Raw genomic sequence first — 20,138 nt, 5'->3', positions numbered from 1 at the left:
AACAAAATCTTGCATTGTTTTTCACTATGAAATGCTCATACAATTTAAAGAATAACTGAAGAAAATATTGTTTGACCCTAAAAAGAGAAAAAGCGATCCTTTTGCAGAGGAGGTGGCCCTTCTATTTGCTTATACAGTCATCACTGTGGTGTGTCCAAATGGGTTATTTGTACAAAAAAAGCAACCAGTCCAATTCCTGAATGGATGCATATTGTCATTTTTTAAAGATATGTAATAATACTTTCTTTGAGAAGGGTCTAGACTTTTTTATACCAAGTCTGGGCTCTTTTTGTACCAATTCCTGGTAGTCAATTAACTTGTATCAAGCAAAAATTTGGTATTTTCTACAGGACCTACGTATCTGCTTTTATATGTTAATAACATCTACTAGGAAAATAATAGTTTTTCTCTTACAATGTCAGAAAACCAAAGGTAGTGTTTATTTTCATGGTGTTCAGGAATTCTGTCATGTTGAGAAGTACATTATTTATCATCTTATTGTAAAAAAACCATTTACTATAAGAGATGTTATTTTTTAAAATCTTTATATTTAGTTATGAATTTGGAATAATTTAAATTTAATTTTTAGTGAAATTATACTAATATTTCTCTTGTAATAAATTATTCCTGGATTACATAGTAAGTGGTCTGTGTTTTTTAAACAAGGGATAAAAAGGAGTGTAATTCATATTTCTGGTAAGCATTTAAATGCTAGCTGATACCTCCAAAGCAAAAAATCTTGGTTTTAACAGCTGGTCCGATGCACACATAAGTGGATTCTAGATGAAGAAGGCCTGGCTGATGTCATTGCCATTCATGTCTATCTGACCTGATCATGACCTTCTTTTAGAAGATTTAGGATTCTGATAGGAAAGAAAATTTTCTACTCCTCTAGAAAAGCCAAGTGTGAAACTACTATATATTGCCCTTGAGCTAGAAAGTCTGTAATGTTATGATGGAACTGGAGGGAAGAGGGTGGGGAGATCAAGAGGTTTTAGCTTTTCTTACAGGATTACCCAATTTGTCTAGATGTGTTGTTTTTACCCTAGTGTTCTGCAGAAAGCATCAGCAAGGAACGTTTAATGCTAATGATTAGTAGTCAAATGACAGGGATTTTGAAGGACAAAAATAATAGGCAAGTGAAAAATGCCTTCCCTTCTAAACTAGGGAAGAAAACCCAAAGCTGATGTATTAGGGATCTCTTTCTCATGGCCAGTGTCAATGGAGAGTATATCAGTGAGTTGTCAGGTTTTCCAGGCAGTGAAATGAAGGATATTACCTAAAGTAATTTGAAGTGTTTTGGAAAGCAGGGGGAATGGTTAAGAGCTAGAACAAAGAAAACTTCAGAGGCAATACATTGCTAACCAAATTATGGGTTTTAAATGCTGACGCAAAACAATTTTTGGCATCTACTCATTACTGCCGTACCTCAGGACAAATTAATGGGCAATTAAATTCATTACATAGCTGTGCTGGTTAAATGTAGGTAGGTCAAGAAGACTTGGATAGGTTAAATAATCTGCAGGGAATTTGGAAGTAAGTACATAGGTTATTAGTTTCTACAGAAACCTGTTCTACCATCTTCCTTTACCTGCCTTCCCAGCCACACTTAAAACAGCCATGCTATAAAAAAATTTTCATCCCAAAGAGTACTGATACAAAGCTTCAACCACTTTACTTATCACGGTTGCATCCTGGAACTATATGGGGAATTATATACTCCTAGCAAACACCTTTCTCTTACTGTTTCAATTCCAGCAAAGCAAAACTGGCAAGCGTGTTAGAAAATATGCTTTTAGCAGAGTGGGTTTTCCATAGCTGACTCCTTCCTTGTAGGTTTTAAAGTGGCACCAAGGTTCAGAACAGGACAGGGAGGCTGAGTGGGAGCCAGGCTGGTGGTGCATGAGGGAGGTGATGCGCATTCGTGTGTCTGCAAGGCTGCCCTGTTCATGACACTTTGTGGAGGGGATTAAAAAAAGTTGGTCTGAAAACCAAATACTACTGGAGATATACATGACCAGATGCATACACACAAGTAATTGATCTCCATTGCTCATCAGGCATGCGCTTGATGAGGGAAGTAATTTAATTTTCTGAAAATATATTCCAGTTTGTCAACAGTGCAGCTTTATTACAGAAAAGAGATATATCCTAAGTGGCTGGCGCACAGAGGCTGGGAATTCTGCCTTTTTTCCAATAATACTGACTTACTGCAAATTTTCTGATGTTTGGTCGGGAAACATCAACCGTCTTTTTAGAAATGCTCAGCACTCATATAGCCTTTGACTAGACGTTTGCTGTATGAGGGTGGTATAGACTCCCCTTCTAACCTTTAGCGCTCTTCCAGGTCTCTTATCACACAAAGGTTTTAAAAACACCAGCTAACAGACATCTGTTTGCCCACATATGCCTCTTTGTTCAGTGACGTGGGTGGCAGTCACTGTTCACTTTTAAGTACTTTCATTCTTGCCTGTTTGAATATGGTTAGAGTTAGAGCTAAGATCAGAGTCACCATGAGGAGTAAGGTGGCCTACTTAATCTTTATTTGTGGGTGTAGCTGTTCTGGTAAGTAAACACACTATAGATACCTGACCTTTGTCCTGTAGACCTTTCCTGCTGCTAATTAAGCACTGGTTTCACTGGCTCTGAAGCAAGTTCTAGCGCTTTTTCATTTATTTACTGTCACCAGATGATAGCCGCTGTTAAATTTATCTGCATCAGTGTGTTAGTAACAGCCTACTCATAATTTTCCCAAAGCAGCCTACAGAAAGATTATATTGAGAAGTTGTAGGCTTGGTAGGCAGGCATTATTTGCTCTGTGTATTAGACCAACATGTTTCAAGGATGGATGCATAGTCACCATGGGACAACTCAGTGAAACAAGCATGAGCAGGGAGCTTTGAGTACATAAACTTACCGGAGCTTTTTGTTGCGTGGTAATGTACTGTATTACATATTAACTTGCAGTCAAATTTGGCAAAACCAGTTTTGCAAGAGCTATTTTAAAAGATGCCTCATACATTATTCTAAGTCCCCGCATACTTTCATATTGCAGACACAGTTTGAATTTCGCATTTGTGGCACATCACCTACTGAAAAGCTTTGTGGCCCTCATTGGCCTGAGCATAAAGTTTTGGTGAGCTCAATGTGTGGTACTTCGTTGTACAGATCTGTATTTAGTCATACGTCTGATAAGGAACTGAATTCTCATAAATGAGTTGATTATAAAAGTAAACACTGACATCAGTTAATGGCAATTCTTTTAGCAGATTATATAAAATAGGGATATCATGCTTCACTTGAAGCAGAAATGCCTTAAAAGTGTGTTTGAGGGTACTCCCAAACATTCAAACAATAGGATTAAGTTTCCTTTCCCAAGGGATGATAACTATCAAAATACTATTGCAGTAAAGTGAGTGATTAATGCCAGGAATGCATGTGACCTAAAGATGCCATCATCTTCTGGAAATTAAAAACTTGTGATGGTCAATATATTTCATTTTATTGTTGCGGTTATTTTTAAAATTTGGAAAGGAAAAATTAAGTTTGCAGAACTCAATCATTCTTTAGCTAGTAGGTTTTAAGTATTTTGTCTACAAAGTGCTATAAAATGAAATATGATGTATTTTTCTATAAATAATTCTCCATGTAATCACATATTTTAAAAATCTATTTATTTGTAATGGTCTGACTCTATTCTATATTAAATAATTATTAACTTCATCTGCCTCTTCTATAATATATTTGTATTGACCAAAATTACAATTTAAAATTAAAAGTGAATAGTAACATAACAAGTAGGGTTACAGACATCATTTGTGCCAGGTACCACAGGATCAATCTGAGCTAGACTAATTCAAAGGGCTTTGTTCTACTGTCAGGTTCCAGCTTTAAACTTGTCCATTAACCATTCTGGGCACTTGCAAAGGGAGGACTAAGGCAAGCATGGTTGTTTGAGTAGGCAGCAGCAGGTGAGGAGTGGGAGACAACACTGGAAAATTCAGGGAGAGGTTTGGGTAGGATAACCCTACTCTCCTCCTTTCACACAGAATTGGCAGAGAAGGCACCCTGATCTGTTCTGGAAGTTTAAAATGCTTCAGGGATACTCAGTCTTTCCAGCTGCTCAGAGGTGGCTTGGGAGCTGCTAAGTGATGACTGCTCCCTTTGCTTCTTTTGCCTGCCTTTATCCACAGCAGTGGGTACGGGCTCATGCGTGAGCGCTGCACCGGCAGTTGGTAGTTAGCTTGCTGCCCCTCCTGAAACACTGCTCCGTTTCTTCAGTGCTGGATGCTTTGCAGCAAAAGGGCTTGCCTTTAAACGTGACCTAGCTAGAGCTTTATAAGAGGTTCTTCCATCATTTTTGCTGCTGCCAGTCAGTATTCCCCGGCGCATGAGTCATATTAAGTACCAAATAATTTAATAATATTGTTACAGGAATTAGTGTAACTCTGACAAAACAAATAAATAAAAAGGCCTATAAGGTGAGTAAGCTTGGTTACTTCTTTCCAGACAGTTTTTTTCTCCCTAATCATGAAAACAAAGCCTTGAGAGTCCCCAGCCAGTCTCCTGAGGTATCTTACTCAAACGAGTAAAAATTAGGCCAAGCCTGAACAGCTGCTTCAATATGTAGGACGATGGTACTGCAGTTTAAGCAGAGACTGCTGTAAAAGGCTGAGGTTTCTGTATCAGCTACATTATTGACATGCTTAATGCAAACCTTTCAGTAAATGCATCTGTGTAAAATCTCCAATTATCCCATCTCTGTTATATCTGTGAGGGTCTCCATTAACTCTGCAAAAGTAGGACGTCCTTCAGGTTTCTGAAAAGCAGAGTATAAATTGATATTAGCAGATTGATCAATTTTAGTACCAGACTTCAGAAGGTGGTTATAATTACATATGAGCTACCACTTAAAAATAACATTTTCTTTTGTTAATACAGAAGAAAAGATCACGCTTTTCATTTTGGGGGGGGAAATCATCTGTTCTTCATGACACCAGCAGCGCGAGCATAGCCACTTTTCCAAGTGTTCGTAAAAATGTCTTTATATTTCAGTTCTGGACCAGAATTCTATAGGATTTCTCCCATGCAATGTGTCACTGGAAAGCACTACCTGTCCGGAAACCATGATACTCAGGAATGTTTCCTGGGCTGTTGATCAAGAATCTACACTGTTGTATCATTCGATGTATTGCAACTCAGCATGGAACAAACTCCAGGGTGATGGCAGACAGGAGAAGAGAGAACTTCTTCCCCATCCTCTCTCTGCTGGCTGCCATCCTGATGGAAGTTTGCAGTAACCAAGCAAGTTAGATGCAGTTTAGGTTTCAGTCTCTTTAGCTTTTTTGTACTCAGATTCTAAAAACTGTGTATAGAGTTAAAAGATGGGCAAGAAAGGAGAGGTAGGATAAAGGTGACAACAGTAGCAACAAGGTTCCCCAGCTGCTCTCAGTGTGTGCCAGCCTATTTGCATGAACGCATTGCACACAAAGCTCTTCTGAAAGTACTTTTTATCTAAAATTAAAGATTCATTTCCTGTAGAAACTAGAGAAGGAGGGACTTCAAGGAATTACTCAGATGGAGAAGTTGATGGAATCAATATTTTGATACCAACATAGAAAAAAATACGTGTTGGAGAAATGGAGAAAGAACATCAAGTAGTAAATCAGAGTGGAGATGGTGAAAGAGATGCAGCCTAGGAGCTGTAGTGATCTATAGTGGTACTGATGTACACCTGAAAACCAGGGATTAAACCCCACGTTTAGTGGCCATACCCACTTTGTGTAAGAATGTGTTAAGATTATCGTTCAGAGCAGAGCTAGAGAAAGCTATGCATGATACAGGGGTGTGGAAAAGGCTAATACATTTGACACAGTAGAGAAGTGAGACAATAGTGGCATATTCAAAACCAGGCAAGGTCTGTACCTATTGCACTGACGATGTGCTTTATATTTATTAGATGCAACAGTCAAAAGAAACAGAGGCTTGTAAGCCTAGATGTGATCTGTGAAAAGCATAGTGAGAGGGACTGAGGATGCCACAGATGTGAAATAAGGATTTAATGCCTCAATTTTTTTAAGATTGCTTTTAGATCCACATTAAAAATTAATAATAAAGTAAAGTAGTATCACAGGAAAGAAAGGACAACAAACCTCATGCCAGCAGCTGTACATGACTTCGTACACAGTATGTGATGCCAAATGCGGTCGATAAAGTCGGTTTCCCTGAGAAATCTCACGGACAACTTCAGAATTTGACTTACTTTCAAAAGGCATTTTGCCTTCTGTGAAAACTTCCCACATCAGTACACCTAGAAGCGAACCAAAATATTTAGGACAAAACAAAACCCCAAACCCACAAGCTATTTAACAACATTAGAAACACGAAAACCACTCTTGATTTTTTGTGTATTGCATGAAAACATGGGCAACGTGAGCTGAATGAGGACAGACTACCAAAAACGTTGTCAACTGATACAATTCTGCTCTCTTTTAAGTCAGTTGAGAAGGTGGTCCATGAAATTGAGGTGGATATATATTTGGCTGATGGAGACATATTAATAATGCACATTTCAGACAAAATCTAATATTTAGGCACATAGCCTTTCTATTAAAAAACATACTCATCCAGTACAGGCAAGATTGGAAAAATGGGAAGGACTCAAGCTGAAGACAGGTAGTATCAGCAAAAAAGTTACACTTTCTTAAATCACATCAGTAGTTTTAGGGAAGCACAATGTGTTGCACATTAACGTAATCAACTCACCAAATGACCAGACATCTGATTTGCTGCTATATTTTTTTAAATGAAAGACTTCAGGAGATGACCATTTGACTGGAAACTTGGCACCTGAAGAGCTGATATATTCATCGTCAATGACATACCTAAAGAATAACAGGAAACAGCATATGTTTTAATGATCACTAAATGGCAAGCAGCTCTGGCAACATTTCCACAGATGGTTTGTAAATCCAGAAAAATACAGTGTCGATTTAGAAACAAAGAAATGGTATCACTACTTTAATGCAAAATGCACACAGATACCCACACTGGAAACTATGCATTTAAAGAGATTTCTGTTTTAGTGGATGATTTTAATTGTTCATGAGAAGTATGTTGGAATAAAACATTTTAATACGCTCTGTAAGACTGAGAGGATGGTTGGTATTGCCATCTTCTGGGTATATATTGATAGAAAGATCCCTACGCCATGGGCAGGAAAGCTAGCAACAATAAATAATTATTGCCTCTTTTTAAGAGAGTCCACCTTTTCAACCACTTGAACCCAAACATTGTTGGCGGAGGGCTATACTTCATAACCAATGGGTGGAACACACTGCCCAGCCTCACAGATGCAACTTCTGGCATATTGTTACAGAAGCAACATAGAACGAAATGTTCATCAACACGCAAGGCAACAGCTCTTGCAGGTGCACTGGAAAAGTAATTTTCTTTGCCTGAGCTTATAGATGACCTCCCAGTTAAGATAAAATTATATGCCTGATGCAGGCATTTATAGGTCAACATTTTAAAAGGCTTTTAGACTGATCCCTACCTACATACAAGCTCTGTGCACATTTTCCCAGTATTAATGTTCCTGGGAAGATGACAGATGTGCACTACACAACATTTGTTCTCACGGAAGACATAATGCAAAGGCAGCTTTTAAAGCAACCTTAAAAAGGAGGTCACATTAAAAGAAATCATCTCTTCATCTCCCTTTCTTATTTTGGTGCAGGCACAGAAAAATGAGAGGTTATTGGATAAAGAACATACAGAATAACTCTACAAAACAACCAGTAGTGGCAGTTGTGTGAGCTCTGAATAATAAAGATTGCAATCCCATCACCTCTCCATGGTCTCTCTGGGAGAGTGAGCGCCTGTCCTAGAGCCACACCACTGGTCTCCACTTTTTAGCTGCAGTGAGACATTCAGGTTCATTGTTCTCAGACTGGACCCTGGCAGCCCTTTGGCTTCTCACTATGTTTTCTGGTGCATCTGGGAATGAGTCCAGCCCTCTGATACTGACCTTATGCCTTTGGGGAGCAGAGCAACCAGTGGGCACTGCCATGGTGTAGGACAGCCTTTGAAAAACAAGTATTTGTTTATGAACCACTGGGGTGTTGCAGTCCTTAGGTTAGAAACAGGAGGCAAAACCTAAGGGGAAGGTGAGCAGCATGGCTGTGCTGATCTAATGACTTACAGCTGCAAGGTGAATGTCAGCACCACCTCCTGCTCAAAACCACAGGCTACCCTTCAAGCTGGTCTGACTCCAAAGTGGGCCAATACACTCTACTAATTCAGCAGAAAGACCAGCCAGTAAAACACAGAAGCGGAGAGCTTTGTGCTGGGCTTGCAAGGGGAAAGGAGGAAGGAGTGAGACCCTGTTGGGTAGCAGTCAGTCATTTGGTCAGCTCAGCTATAAAATATAGCACATCCTCTGGGGGAAGTCTGTGAGGGCAGAGCTACATTTCCCTAGCCTGTGCTTATCAGAGTGCATTTTGCTCTCTTTCTCCATGTTTGGCTGGTCCTCTCATTAAGCAGAAAAACCACTTCCCTGCTAGAGCAGCGCACATCTCATTTCCTGCCCACCCTGCCAGTCCTCCCTGCCTCCTGCCTGACCGACTCAGCTGCTGCCACCTCTAAAGGTCAGCACCAGCACCCACATTGGTCCCTAGGGACTTCCCGTCCTCCCTACTGCTCAGAAAAGTTGGGGAACTTGTTTCTTCAAGCTTCTGGCATCCCCATGTGCACTGGGTGTTTCTCTGTCCATTAACTACTTCTGGAGTTTACCAAGGACTTGTTTACCTGTCTTACACTCACCATACAGCAAGAGGAGGACACAACATCCAGTTCATGGTACACCAGTTAAATGACGTTACAATTTCCATCAGAATTCAAAAACTGACTGCAGTGGGATTCCCCAAATCAGCAAAGCAGGCAATGAGGTTAACTCAAGGTCATGCTGCAGCTGACTGAAAATAGGTACTCACTAAACCTGCGTCAATGGCCTCATACCTTGCCATGCCAAAGTCAGATACTTTAACGATGTGCTCAGTGTCGACTAAACAGTTTCTTGCAGCCTGGGGAAAAATGAGAGAAACATGTCTGAAATGTGTGCTAAAGCATTTTAAGAAAAATACAACAGCTGATTATTTTTGTTTCAGCTCATACTGTTTATATTCTAACAGGAGATGAGTGTCTTGCTCAAAAATATAAGTGAATTTCTGTCTCTGAGTCAGTGAACATGTTTCGCTACTGTGTAGTTACACATCTATAGCATATATCAGTTTAAATTCTTGTAGTATGAGTTGCAATATGTTCACATATTCACATATCCCTGCAAGGTGAAAGAAATTTTAGGCTGCAGAGTCTAGTTATGCAACAGATAGTTTCCTGAACATTAGGACACTCAATGTGAATTTTTAAAAATGTTTTGTGACTATTTCATTACAGAAATCAGGAACTCTTTGGAAATTTTCAAGATTTTACTTTTCTTTAGGCAACCAGGGAGGAGAGTAGGAAGATTTCCTGTCTGCATCCAGATGTGAGCCTTTAACAAAAAGCAGAGTAAGAAAACAAGCTCCTCTCCTGTGGTTCCCTGTATATGAGGTGTAGGGCAGAAAAACCACCCAGATATCCTAGCATCAAGATAAGTCAGTAGGGAGCAAAAAATGTTTAAATAGAAAAAGATTTTGTTTAAAAAAAAAAAATTCCTCATTGTTGCTGGCCTTTTGTATTGCTGTGATTTTGATTGTGTTGTGATCACTGCATGATACTCTTGTATTGGGATGTCCTAACAGCAGCTTGCTCCATGCTAATATCCCAATTTTCTCTGATTTATCTCAATTACAAAGTAGTTTTTTCCAACTGTTCACAGACAAAAGAACAGCTGAAAAGTTTTGGTTTACAGGCAGGAAAACACTATTGGCTTATTATATCCTGCAGGGCTGAAGTCTTACAGGACATATTAGTGTCCCGTAAAATGCAGCGGCGTGTTCTGTACTGCTAATATTTACCAAGAACTTCAGAAAACCGATTGTACTTACTAAATCACGATGAATAAAGCCATTTCTTTCCAGGTATTCCATCCCTTCACACACATCTTGGCACATGTTCAGCAGCATGTCTCTGCCAAGTTTCCCTCGCCTCTGCCGAAGGTAATTGAGCAGGCAGCCATTTTCCATGAATTCAGTCACAACGTAGAGAGGCTTGTGGCGTGTGCACACCCCATAAAGCTGGACCAGCTTTGGGTGGGAGAGCTTCCTGTTTAAAATTGCATTTAGACAGGCTAGCATTTGTCTTTGGCAGGTAACTAGACCTTTGATTCTCATGATGGTTTTGAAAAATACTTTCAGTACTTGATAAACAGTATTCAATTCAACTGGCCTCAGAGTTGTCCCACTATCTAACATATTTCTGCCTACAATTTCCTCCAGAAAGTGCAGTCTTTGAATTCATAATTGTTCCTCAGTTATATAAATGTAGTGAATGCAAAGCTTGATGTGGGTGATATGAAATGGAAAGGTCTAGTTACGCCTGGCTTTCAGGCAGGGGACGTGACCCTGCAAGGGTGGTTCTCTTCTGGGCTGTGACAAGGCCCAGTCTGGATACTTCTCTGATTTACAAAATCAGCAGAAATGGTAATGTAGTTTCTCAAAAGTTTTAGTTAGGTATGAGCTCTGCCAGTGGTCCTAGAGGCACTGAACTATGGATGAAAGACTAATTGTAGAAGCACACTTGTTTATCAGCACATTTACTCCCGATTGAGTAGCAGCACAAAGCAGTACACACTCTAAAGAGTCTGGTGATGGGCGCAGCGAGCATCTGTGTCAGTCCAGTTCAGACATTTATATCAGCCTTCCTGTCCTGCACATCCACCATTCCCATCAAACTGCTTTGTCTTTGTTTTAGATGGAATTAGATCATATTTATTTCTCAGTCATCTCAATGTCAACTGTCAGATATAATAGCATTTATACTTACATCATGACTTTGGCTTCCTCGATGAAATCATCTTCAGACATTGCGCCTTCATTGATTGTTTTGATGGCAACCTTGATGGTTGCTTTCCATTTACCCAGCTGAACAACTCCAAACTGCCCACGCCCAAGTTCTTTCATGAACGTCAGTTCAGACGGGTTTAACTCCCACTCCTCTATAAAAGCAAACCAATATGTCAGAACAGTCAGGTCAGTTTTCCTGAGCCACGCTCCAGGAGATATGACTTACTTTTTGCAGTTAACGCATGCAGCAAAACACCACAATTGTTCATCAGCTGTAGCATGGGTTTTAAATATCTGAAAATGTCCACATACTCATGTATGTTTATCTGTGAGTGTTATTTTACAGCTTGTTGAATGTGATTAGTGTTTAAATTGCTTAATGTAGGAATGTCTGAGGCCTGAAGATAACACAAATGTTTAACTTTGATTACATATGAGAACCTTTTTGGCATTATCATATGTAATGTTGAACTCTGAACCAGTTCTGGATGGATGGGCTTGCTACAGAAATAGTAACCGATTGCCTCTATTGTAATAACCACAATAGTTCTGCCCTTCAGAAATATTAAGCTTTGAGATTAATGGGAACATTCACAGGAAAGATACACGATTTTGGAGGTTCCTATCATCAGCCAGATGATATGAACTTCCTGATCTATATACACAAAACTGAAATTTATTGCTTGTTTTCTAATACTGTATAAGATTTCATTCTTAGTTCTAAAACTTGCAGAACTGACAAGGAAAATCTTCTCCATAAATAGTATTACGATTTCCTAAGCATTTCAATAAATCAAATAGCCTTTGAAAAGCTATTAAATGTATATTTGAATCTTAGGCATGCTTAGAAATGTCCAGATAGCTTTGAAAGGCACTGGTGGTTGTAACAGAAACACAACAGTTGCGTAACAGAAGGACTTGAGTCAGGTGTCTCATTTGATACGGACACCTTACAAGGAAAAGAGTGCCTGTTTCTGATGAATATGTGGTTGTTTATGTGTTCCTTATTACTGGGGAATTTCGCAGATACAACTTAATTATTAGCTGGGTGAATGGGATCTAAATTCTTGCCTAGGCAGATACCTAAATCTCCACCAAAAGAAGATAAAATATTTACCATAACTAAATCTTGCTGTTGCTGTTGAAGGACATCCAACTGGATGTCGGAGACGAGTGATAAGACCTGTAGGGGACAAAGCAAGAATATTCTGTTGACCAATTACTCCATTTTAAAGTATGCTATATCTACTTCTCGAACAAAACTATTTGGAATCTGATGTACATTTCTGATTTCTTGAAGTTACTTTTTGTTACAGCTTGTTCAGATAAAACACTACAGTGAAAAGAAATGGAGGAAGACTATTCCGTATGGCCCTGACTACAAAAGTATCTATACTTTCATAAAACCGAAAGTTATACTCTTGCTTGTTTGTGCGATGTTAGTGATCTTAAATAAATGAGGACTACGATACTATATTGCCCACCTAAGTAGTCTCTTCCAGCATTTCTTAGGATTGTTTCCCATTGCAAGAAATATTTTTGCGCCTGTCATTAATTTTCTTTGAATTCATGAGCCAACAGTACTAGTGATTACATCCCTCACCAAGGACTCCATATGTTTATTAATTCTTCCCACAGTTACTTTCAGGTCCTTTTCTGCTTCATGTGATTCCTACAATCCTCCTCCCTCCCAGCAAAAGGCTCTGTCCATTTCTGTATCTTCCTGCCTTGCTAGTGCAAAGAATCTCTGTGTGTTTTCCCATCTCCACTTGTCCAGGGTAAAGACATTTTATATTGCATTAAAATGACAGGCAGAACTAAGGTGAATGGCATTTTTTAATGCTAAAAGTTATGAAAGGCTGCCGTCAGCCAACCACTAGAGGTGACTGACTGGTAGGCTGCAAACCAGTGTTAGAGAGTCCTTGTGCTCTCTAATTCTGCCCTTGATTGTTTGTGGGTTGGGTTTTTTTTGCCAAAATCAGTAGAATGCTGCCTGCTGATGCACAGCATAGCTCCTGCTTTTCTTAAATTACATACATGCAAGTCCTTGTTGTAGACTAATTATGATCAAATTTCGTACAAGTCCCATTCAGTCAAATATGAACCAAGAGAATACAGAGCAGGTAAATACATTAGGCTTCTAGCTTTGTAACATTCATTCAATACCTGTAGATGAGTTTGGTAGTTTCACTTCCCCTATGGTATATGCACACTACAGCTATGACTTTGGCAGAAAGGACCATGGCATATTTTAATTCATTAACAACGTAAATGCTTGTATCTCTTTTCATAAGGAAAATATTAGAGGAAGAGTAATTTCCAATCTCTCAAAGTCCAGAGGAGCTTCAAATCGTCAGTTGTAAAACCTTATCAGCTTTCATGCATTACCTGCCGCATTGTGTTGATGATACTCAATGAGTTCAGGAACAGATGAAAAGAGATATTTTTCTGCTACGTAGTATTGTCCCATGTGGTTTTTCTTAATTTGATAATGTCGAATATCTCCACTATGACTTCTGAAATCAACAAAGGATTATAATTTTCAGTCAAAATATTTTTTTCTGTAAATCTGATTAAATTTCACTTTGAAGGAAAGCACAGAAAAATCTGAAAACTTGGGGTACAATTCTCAACTTAAAATGGCTGTGTATAGCTGGGATAGTGTTTCAGGAAAATGAAAAGACTCCTTGAGTGGATCTCTCTCCCAAATTTGGGATATATGTACTGCACAACAGGAGGTTGTACTGAAGTGGGTGTTGGTCTCTTCTCCAAAGTTACTAGTGATAGGACAAGAGGAAATGGCCTCAAGTTGTGCCAGGGGAGGTTTAGATTGGATATTAGGAAAGAATTCTCCACTGACAGAGTGGTCAGGCATTGGAACAGGCTGCCCAGAGAGGTGGTGGAGTCACCATCCCTGGAGGTGTTCAAAAACCGTGTAGATGTGGCAATTCAGGGCATGGTTTAGGAGGCCTGGTGGTGTTGAGTTGACAGTTGGACTTGACCTTAGAGGTCTTTTCCAACCTTAATGATTCTGTGATTCTATGTTTTTTATTGCACAACTACCATTGCATCCATAAGAAATAGCCAGTGTTTAACAGATGTTCCTCCTAATTCAGCACTTATTTGAATCTAAGCTTTTAAAATTAAAATGCTCTACATTACCTGAGTTTCCCCAAAAAAGTTAAAAACATATTCATGTATATGGCAAGAATACATTTTCTGTTCTGCTTCTCAAAAGGCTCCTTACTGGAGCTTTTATTTGATACATTTCTGTATTTCTCCACATTATATGTTTTCCTTGCTTTTTGTACATTTTGCTGCCCATCTACCCCTGCTTTCTGGGACATTCAAAATGAAGAAGTTAGATTTGCATTTCAGGCTGGAGCTGGTTGCTGAAGGTTGGTACCCTACTGCAAATGTGACCTGTGCCCAGCACAGGGGGTAGCAGGGAGGGCTTGCCCCACCTTTCTGAGGAGGGGAGAGATGAAGATGGTGGTGGTAGCAGCGATGCCTTTCCCTTGCTCCTCTCACCTCTAACTTACTCTAAAAAGAAAGAAAGGAAAGCAGATGCCACTGATGCAGGAGAATATTGGAGGACTGAGGGGGGAGGGTACAAGGCAGCTCAGGAAGGGATAGGTCAGCTCTGTAGGTGATTGCTACTGATGTGGGGGAAAAGCAAGTCCTGTGGCAGTCCTCAGGCAAGAAGCAATATTGTGAAGTGAGGAGGTGAGGTGATTTTAAGAGAAAAACAGGAGAAGTTTGGGGACAGCAAAGTCTGGGATTAATTTACAGTGTGCAGAGCCTGTGGAGAAGGGAAGCAGTCAGTGTGGCGGCTGAAGGTTGTAGTGGCGTGGTGTGGCAGCCGCGGTACTTCAGGTAGAAAGAGGCAAGAAGATGCAAATGTAAGGTCTTATTGCCTGCATTACGTGGGTGGGGTGCCTGCCTTTCACAGCAGATTATTTGAGGATTTCAATGAGTGCAGTTAATCTTGTCTTTGCAGGACATATTTGCACGCTGACTTCCAGATCCATTGCCCACCACCAACATTTCTGCACATGGGGTAATTAACTCTGCATGAACAGCACCCCAGTGCTTCCCTCTCCTGTGCACTGCATGTCCAACCTACCCACTTATCCTGAGGAGTTTGGGGGAAGGTATTCCATCACCTCTTGATTCAAACCCTAACCATTCAGAGCAACTCACCCTTTAGCCCGCAAATACACAGACAGCGTAAGGAGTCCCTGTTGGCTTGAATCTCTGACAACAAATGTGCCTTCTTTGGCCTGAAAAGAAATCCAAGTTGAGTTACTTTCTGCTTTTGAGCTTGACTAATCCCCCCTTGAGATAGGACTTGCACCTGATTACCAAATTCTGTGGAATACCTATGACTACTTGGGAGGGCAATAAAGGAGTGGGGAACAGGAATTGATAGCCAAATAGATAGCAGAGCAAAATTAACCAAGAGAAAATATTAAGTGCCAAGCAACTTCTTGGAGTTAAATAATTTAGGTGAATTATACTCTTCACTGTGAAGTAGTGAAAATGCTTTGATGGTATTAAAAAAAATCAAATTTTACAAATCGCTAGAATAAAATACTGTAAAACAGTTCTATCTAAGATGTTCTTCTCTGGCCTGTCTTGGCCAAGCCCTGTGTTAGTCCTTGAGCAAAGACCTAATGAATTTAACTGAGTTCGGCACTTTGATGGGGGCAGAACTCAATATGCGTTGTTTGCTCTATACATAAGGAAGATGCAAGCGTTTTGTTAAGCTCTGCTAACCTTGCTAACTTACTTACTACGTGGATTTCAGTCTTCAACATTTTGTACAAAAGACAAGCACAGTAAACTACATGTAATTCAATTTATCTAGTATGGAAAATCTACATAGAATTTGCTGGGGCTACAACTTAAAACTCTGTGAAGTCTAGATAGTCTGCACTGAACGCTTAACCCAGAAAGCCTTTTTATTTTAAAGTAGTCTCTCTCTTGCTACATACCAAACAGATTTGGATTTGACTGTGGTAACACTCTTGATGTCTCTACTGATAGATCTTTCTAGATATCATTAGCTCTCTGTATAAGCTGAGTTACCTTCTGGCGCAAGAGAAGTTCTGCCTGGCTTCTGTTTATGTTTTTGCAGTACCACCTGCAACAAGGAGATAACCTTTGCTTTAATTTCAGCCAGTAAAAAATAATGTTTGTCCTGTTTCACAAAAGTAATCCATCTTAACAGTTGCACTATTGCCAGTCCAAAAACCTGAATAGAACTATTGTTGTACATAAGTATCTCTTATTTTGGAATTACTTTATTAGACCACTGTAAAGATGACAACTCCTTTCCCCATTCACTGTGATTAAATATGAACAAAGAAAAGAAAACCTGAAAGGAAACAGTTACATCAAACTGTGATGAAATTTACAGTCCAGCTCACTGTGTCAAGCCTCTCTTCTCTAGAATGTTGAAGAATTTTACTCTTCTCTCCAGTAAATTAGTTTGAAATAATTGGAATTAGCTTCTAGACAATTAATTACATGTTCACAACAGGAAGATATCAGAATATAGAAACATTATGTAGTGAGCCTACAGAAATAGGAAACATCTGGATTCTGACATTCTGATTTATGCAAATAAATGTTGTTGAAGTACTCAGTGCTTGTAACTTCACGTTACATTCTCTCAGCAAACAGCTCCAAATCAAGACAGTTACTTCATTCTAAGAGTAATGTTTTGTAACAAAAAAAAAAAACAAACAAAAAAAAGAGCTTTCAACAAACATCTGTTCATGTGTAATAAAGACTGAAGGATCAGGCACTAAAATGTGTCGCTCCAATTCACTTTTAAAAAAGAAAGCTCAATTATCACTTCAAGGGTACTTACTCATATGTTTCTAAATTATTTTTCTTGTTCTCAGTAACATAGTTGCTGGGAATTAGACCTTCATTCCTGAAATGACATATTGAGGACAATTTAGATTGGATATTAGGAAAAACTTCACTGAAAGGCTTGTCAAGCATTGGAACAGGCTGCCCAAAGAAGTGGAGGTATTTAAAAGACATGCAGATGTGGCACTTATGGACATGGTTTAGAGGTGGACTTGGCAGTGTTAAACTTACAGTTGGACTTGAGGATTTTAAAGGTCCTTTCCAATCTAAATGATTCTATGATTCTGTTATAGTATGGTGTAAAATATTAATAGGATTAAGAGAATCTTCCTTTTGTTGAATTATAAAGATTACTTATACTATTACCTATCTCATTAGATACAGAATCCCAATGTGGGAATTGGATAGAAGTCTGGGTCCTTTCATCCCAAGTGTGTGCTTGCATCTATATACAAAATAATAATCCAGCGGACTCTCACTACAAATATGAGCTGAGAAAAAGCATTTAGAAGTATTTAAAGGAGGCAGCTGTTACATAACATAGAACCATTCCCAGCACGACAGTACAGGATTCACTGGAGAAAATGCAAAGGAGAAAGGGGAACGACCCGAAAGAACGTAAACATGGAAAGAATCCCAAATGAACTTATCTAGCTCTCTAAAGCACCCAGGAATTTTGGATCAGGGATTTTGTTTCAGGCACATATCTTAATAATGTCTATGGACTTTATGAAGCATTTACACTTATACACTGCATTGTAAGGCACTTGAAGTATGGAAAGCTGGATTTGCACATGGCTCAGAGCCCAGTGATTCACATGGTCCTCAAACGCCCTTATGTTGCTCAGGAAATTACTGAGTCTAGGACTTAACTCTGATTTCCCAACAGATTCTAGATTTCCCACCCATTTCCGGGGTGCCAAACACTGCTGAAAGTCAGCCTGATCAATCCGTGTGCCTTGTGCACAGCTGAACACTTTCAAACCTGCCCCTAAATCGTTGCACGTTTCATTCTATCTGCCTGCTTTCACAGGGGTTGTTTTAGGGTTTTTTTTCTTTCTGTGTAGGGAGATTGAAATAGATGCCCACTCTCTTACCCATGTTGGTCTCTTGCCTTCCACCAGTGGGGATCGTATTGTTCAAGGATAATGTATTCTTCTGACTTCTTGAGTGGTAAATCTGAGGGTCCTCTAGCAAAAAAGTCATAGAGTGCAATAACTCTGGGTTTTTTTGTGTAGTCTTCCAAGGCCTCAGCAGGTAGAGGAGGTAACGGCTTGTTCTTTACCTGCAATTGCCTCTTACGCTAGTGAAAAAGAAAAGTATCTTTCATAATTAGTCTTTTCTTCCTACTATTGCTTGCTTAATTCCCCTGCTCTTATACCATCCCATTGACTAAAAGGAACTTGTCATGGTCATTACTTCCCTCTGTAAAGCTCTTATCACCTCATCACTTGTAAAACAGTGAGACTTATATTTGAGTACTTCGGTGTAGATGCCAAAATGACTATCAAAAGCACAGCGAATAGTAAACAAGCCATCTACCTAATGTGGGCGACTTCTACACGGCATGAATGCTGGGACCACTCCTCAGCTGGTGTAAAAGCAGAGCAGCATTGAAATCAGTGGACTTACAATGTCTGGAAATTTGGTCATTTGTCTGGAGGATTAACACGGAGGGCTCTGCAGACTTTCTTAGCAATGGGCAGGAATGTAATAATTTTCTTTTGCATCAGGTTAGGTTCTAGCATTGCACTTGGTTATGCTTTGAAAGCCCAGATTGTTCAACTTAGATCTAGTAAAACTGAGATGCATATTTCACATGCCAGCTAAGCAAGGCAAGCTTGCATCTGCCCAACAAGGCACTCCCACCATTCTCACTTCCATCACCCAAGCCCAGAAGTGGGAGAAGGAACCACCTTATCCACGACAGAGAGCTTGGGAAACCTCACTGTGATCCTCTATTTATAGCAGTATAAATCTTCAGATACCTTTACTTTATAATTTTTACGCAACAAAGCACTTTACATGCTCAAGAGTTTGCCACTCCTCTGCTTGTTCTGGTACTAAGCCACCATATGGCACATCACATCAATTCTCTCTCTTCTCCTGCCAAAACGTTACTTACCTTGCACTTCCAGGCAGATTCATAGGAAACGTTTGGTTGTGAGGCTGAGTACTGGGTCACCAGGCCAGTATCAGGGTCCAGATTCATTTTTGTTCTCATAGCTCTGATTTTGAAAAACATGAAGTATTTGTTTGAATACCTATTTATGAATAGTCACATTAAAATATTAATTCATGGACATGTATGCCTTGCTTTATATTAGAGATATGCAGGGTACAACTTCTTTAAACTTCTGTACAATTAGCAGTTCTACTGAAAATAGAGGAATTTCTAAAAGTCACAGAATCACGCAGAATGGTAGGGGTTGGAAGGGACCTCTGGAGATCATCCTGCTTGAGCAGGCACACCTAGAGCAGGGCGCACAGGAACATGGCCAGGCGGGTTTTGAACGTCTCCAGGGAAGGAGACTCCACACCCTCCCTGGGCACCCTGTGCCACTGCTCGGTCACCCTCACAGGAAAGAAGTTTATTTTTAATCATATTTAAGTGGAACTTACTGTGTTCCAACTTGACTGTATTGCCCTTTGTCCTTTATATGTCAATATTTTGATCATCCTAATTGCTGAAAAGCTTAAGCATTTCACATACCTTTTTTGCACTGTGCAGCAGCAGCAGCAGCAGAAAACAGACTGGATGGTGTGATCTGTGAACAAGAACATTTCCCATATTTGCAGTGTTTCTGGTTTTTTTTACAAAACTTACAGAATTAAGGACTACCATATGTGCCCAGCCCCATTATTAGCTCTGTGTTGCTGTAAGATATCTAGCAAATCATTATGGCTGAATTTGCGTCCACCAAAGACAGCAGACCTTTCCTGCTGCCCCAGCTATTTGCTCCCACCATCTCCCTTACAATGTCTCAGCAATTAAAAGGCTGTGTAATGAGTTAAATCACCTCACCAAATCAGAAGGAAAAAAAAGACCTTGCGAGCCAGATCATTACCAATCTGACTGATTACAGCACCCTGTGCAAGCTCTAACCAGCACAATAAAGGGGATGAGAACATCATCAGAGAAGAGGAGATGGAGAACTGTCCCCTTCAGCAATGACATAATTTTTAGATCATTCAAGCTAAATACAAAGCCACATTTGCACAACAAGATTTTCCTAATTGTGAGGTTCA

At 39.6% G+C, this 20,138-nt stretch overlaps 1 protein-coding gene across 1 annotated transcript; it reads right to left on the bottom strand.

Annotated features, from left to right (window-relative positions):
• Window positions 1-3,664: 3,664 nt before the first annotated feature.
• On the bottom strand, window positions 3,665-19,673 carry LOC142056548 (tyrosine-protein kinase TXK-like). Its single transcript, XM_075091553.1, has 14 exons — window positions 19,603-19,673; window positions 19,015-19,117; window positions 17,987-18,192; window positions 16,885-16,950; window positions 16,098-16,152; window positions 15,210-15,289; window positions 13,395-13,522; window positions 12,124-12,189; window positions 10,987-11,158; window positions 10,050-10,266; window positions 9,019-9,083; window positions 6,766-6,884; window positions 6,153-6,310; window positions 3,665-4,819 (listed from the first exon to the last, which is right to left on the bottom strand). The coding sequence occupies exons 1-14, from the start codon at window positions 19,671-19,673 to the stop codon at window positions 4,751-4,753; spliced, it is 1,575 nt and encodes a 524-aa protein (XP_074947654.1). The 3' UTR covers window positions 3,665-4,750.
• Between the last annotated feature and the right edge of the window lie 465 nt (window positions 19,674-20,138).

Source organism: Phalacrocorax aristotelis, chromosome 4 (genome assembly GCF_949628215.1).
Source record: "Phalacrocorax aristotelis chromosome 4, bGulAri2.1, whole genome shotgun sequence".
Classification (NCBI taxonomy): Eukaryota; Metazoa; Chordata; class Aves; order Suliformes; family Phalacrocoracidae; genus Phalacrocorax; species Phalacrocorax aristotelis.
This window is presented reverse-complemented; position numbering and strand designations above follow the sequence as displayed.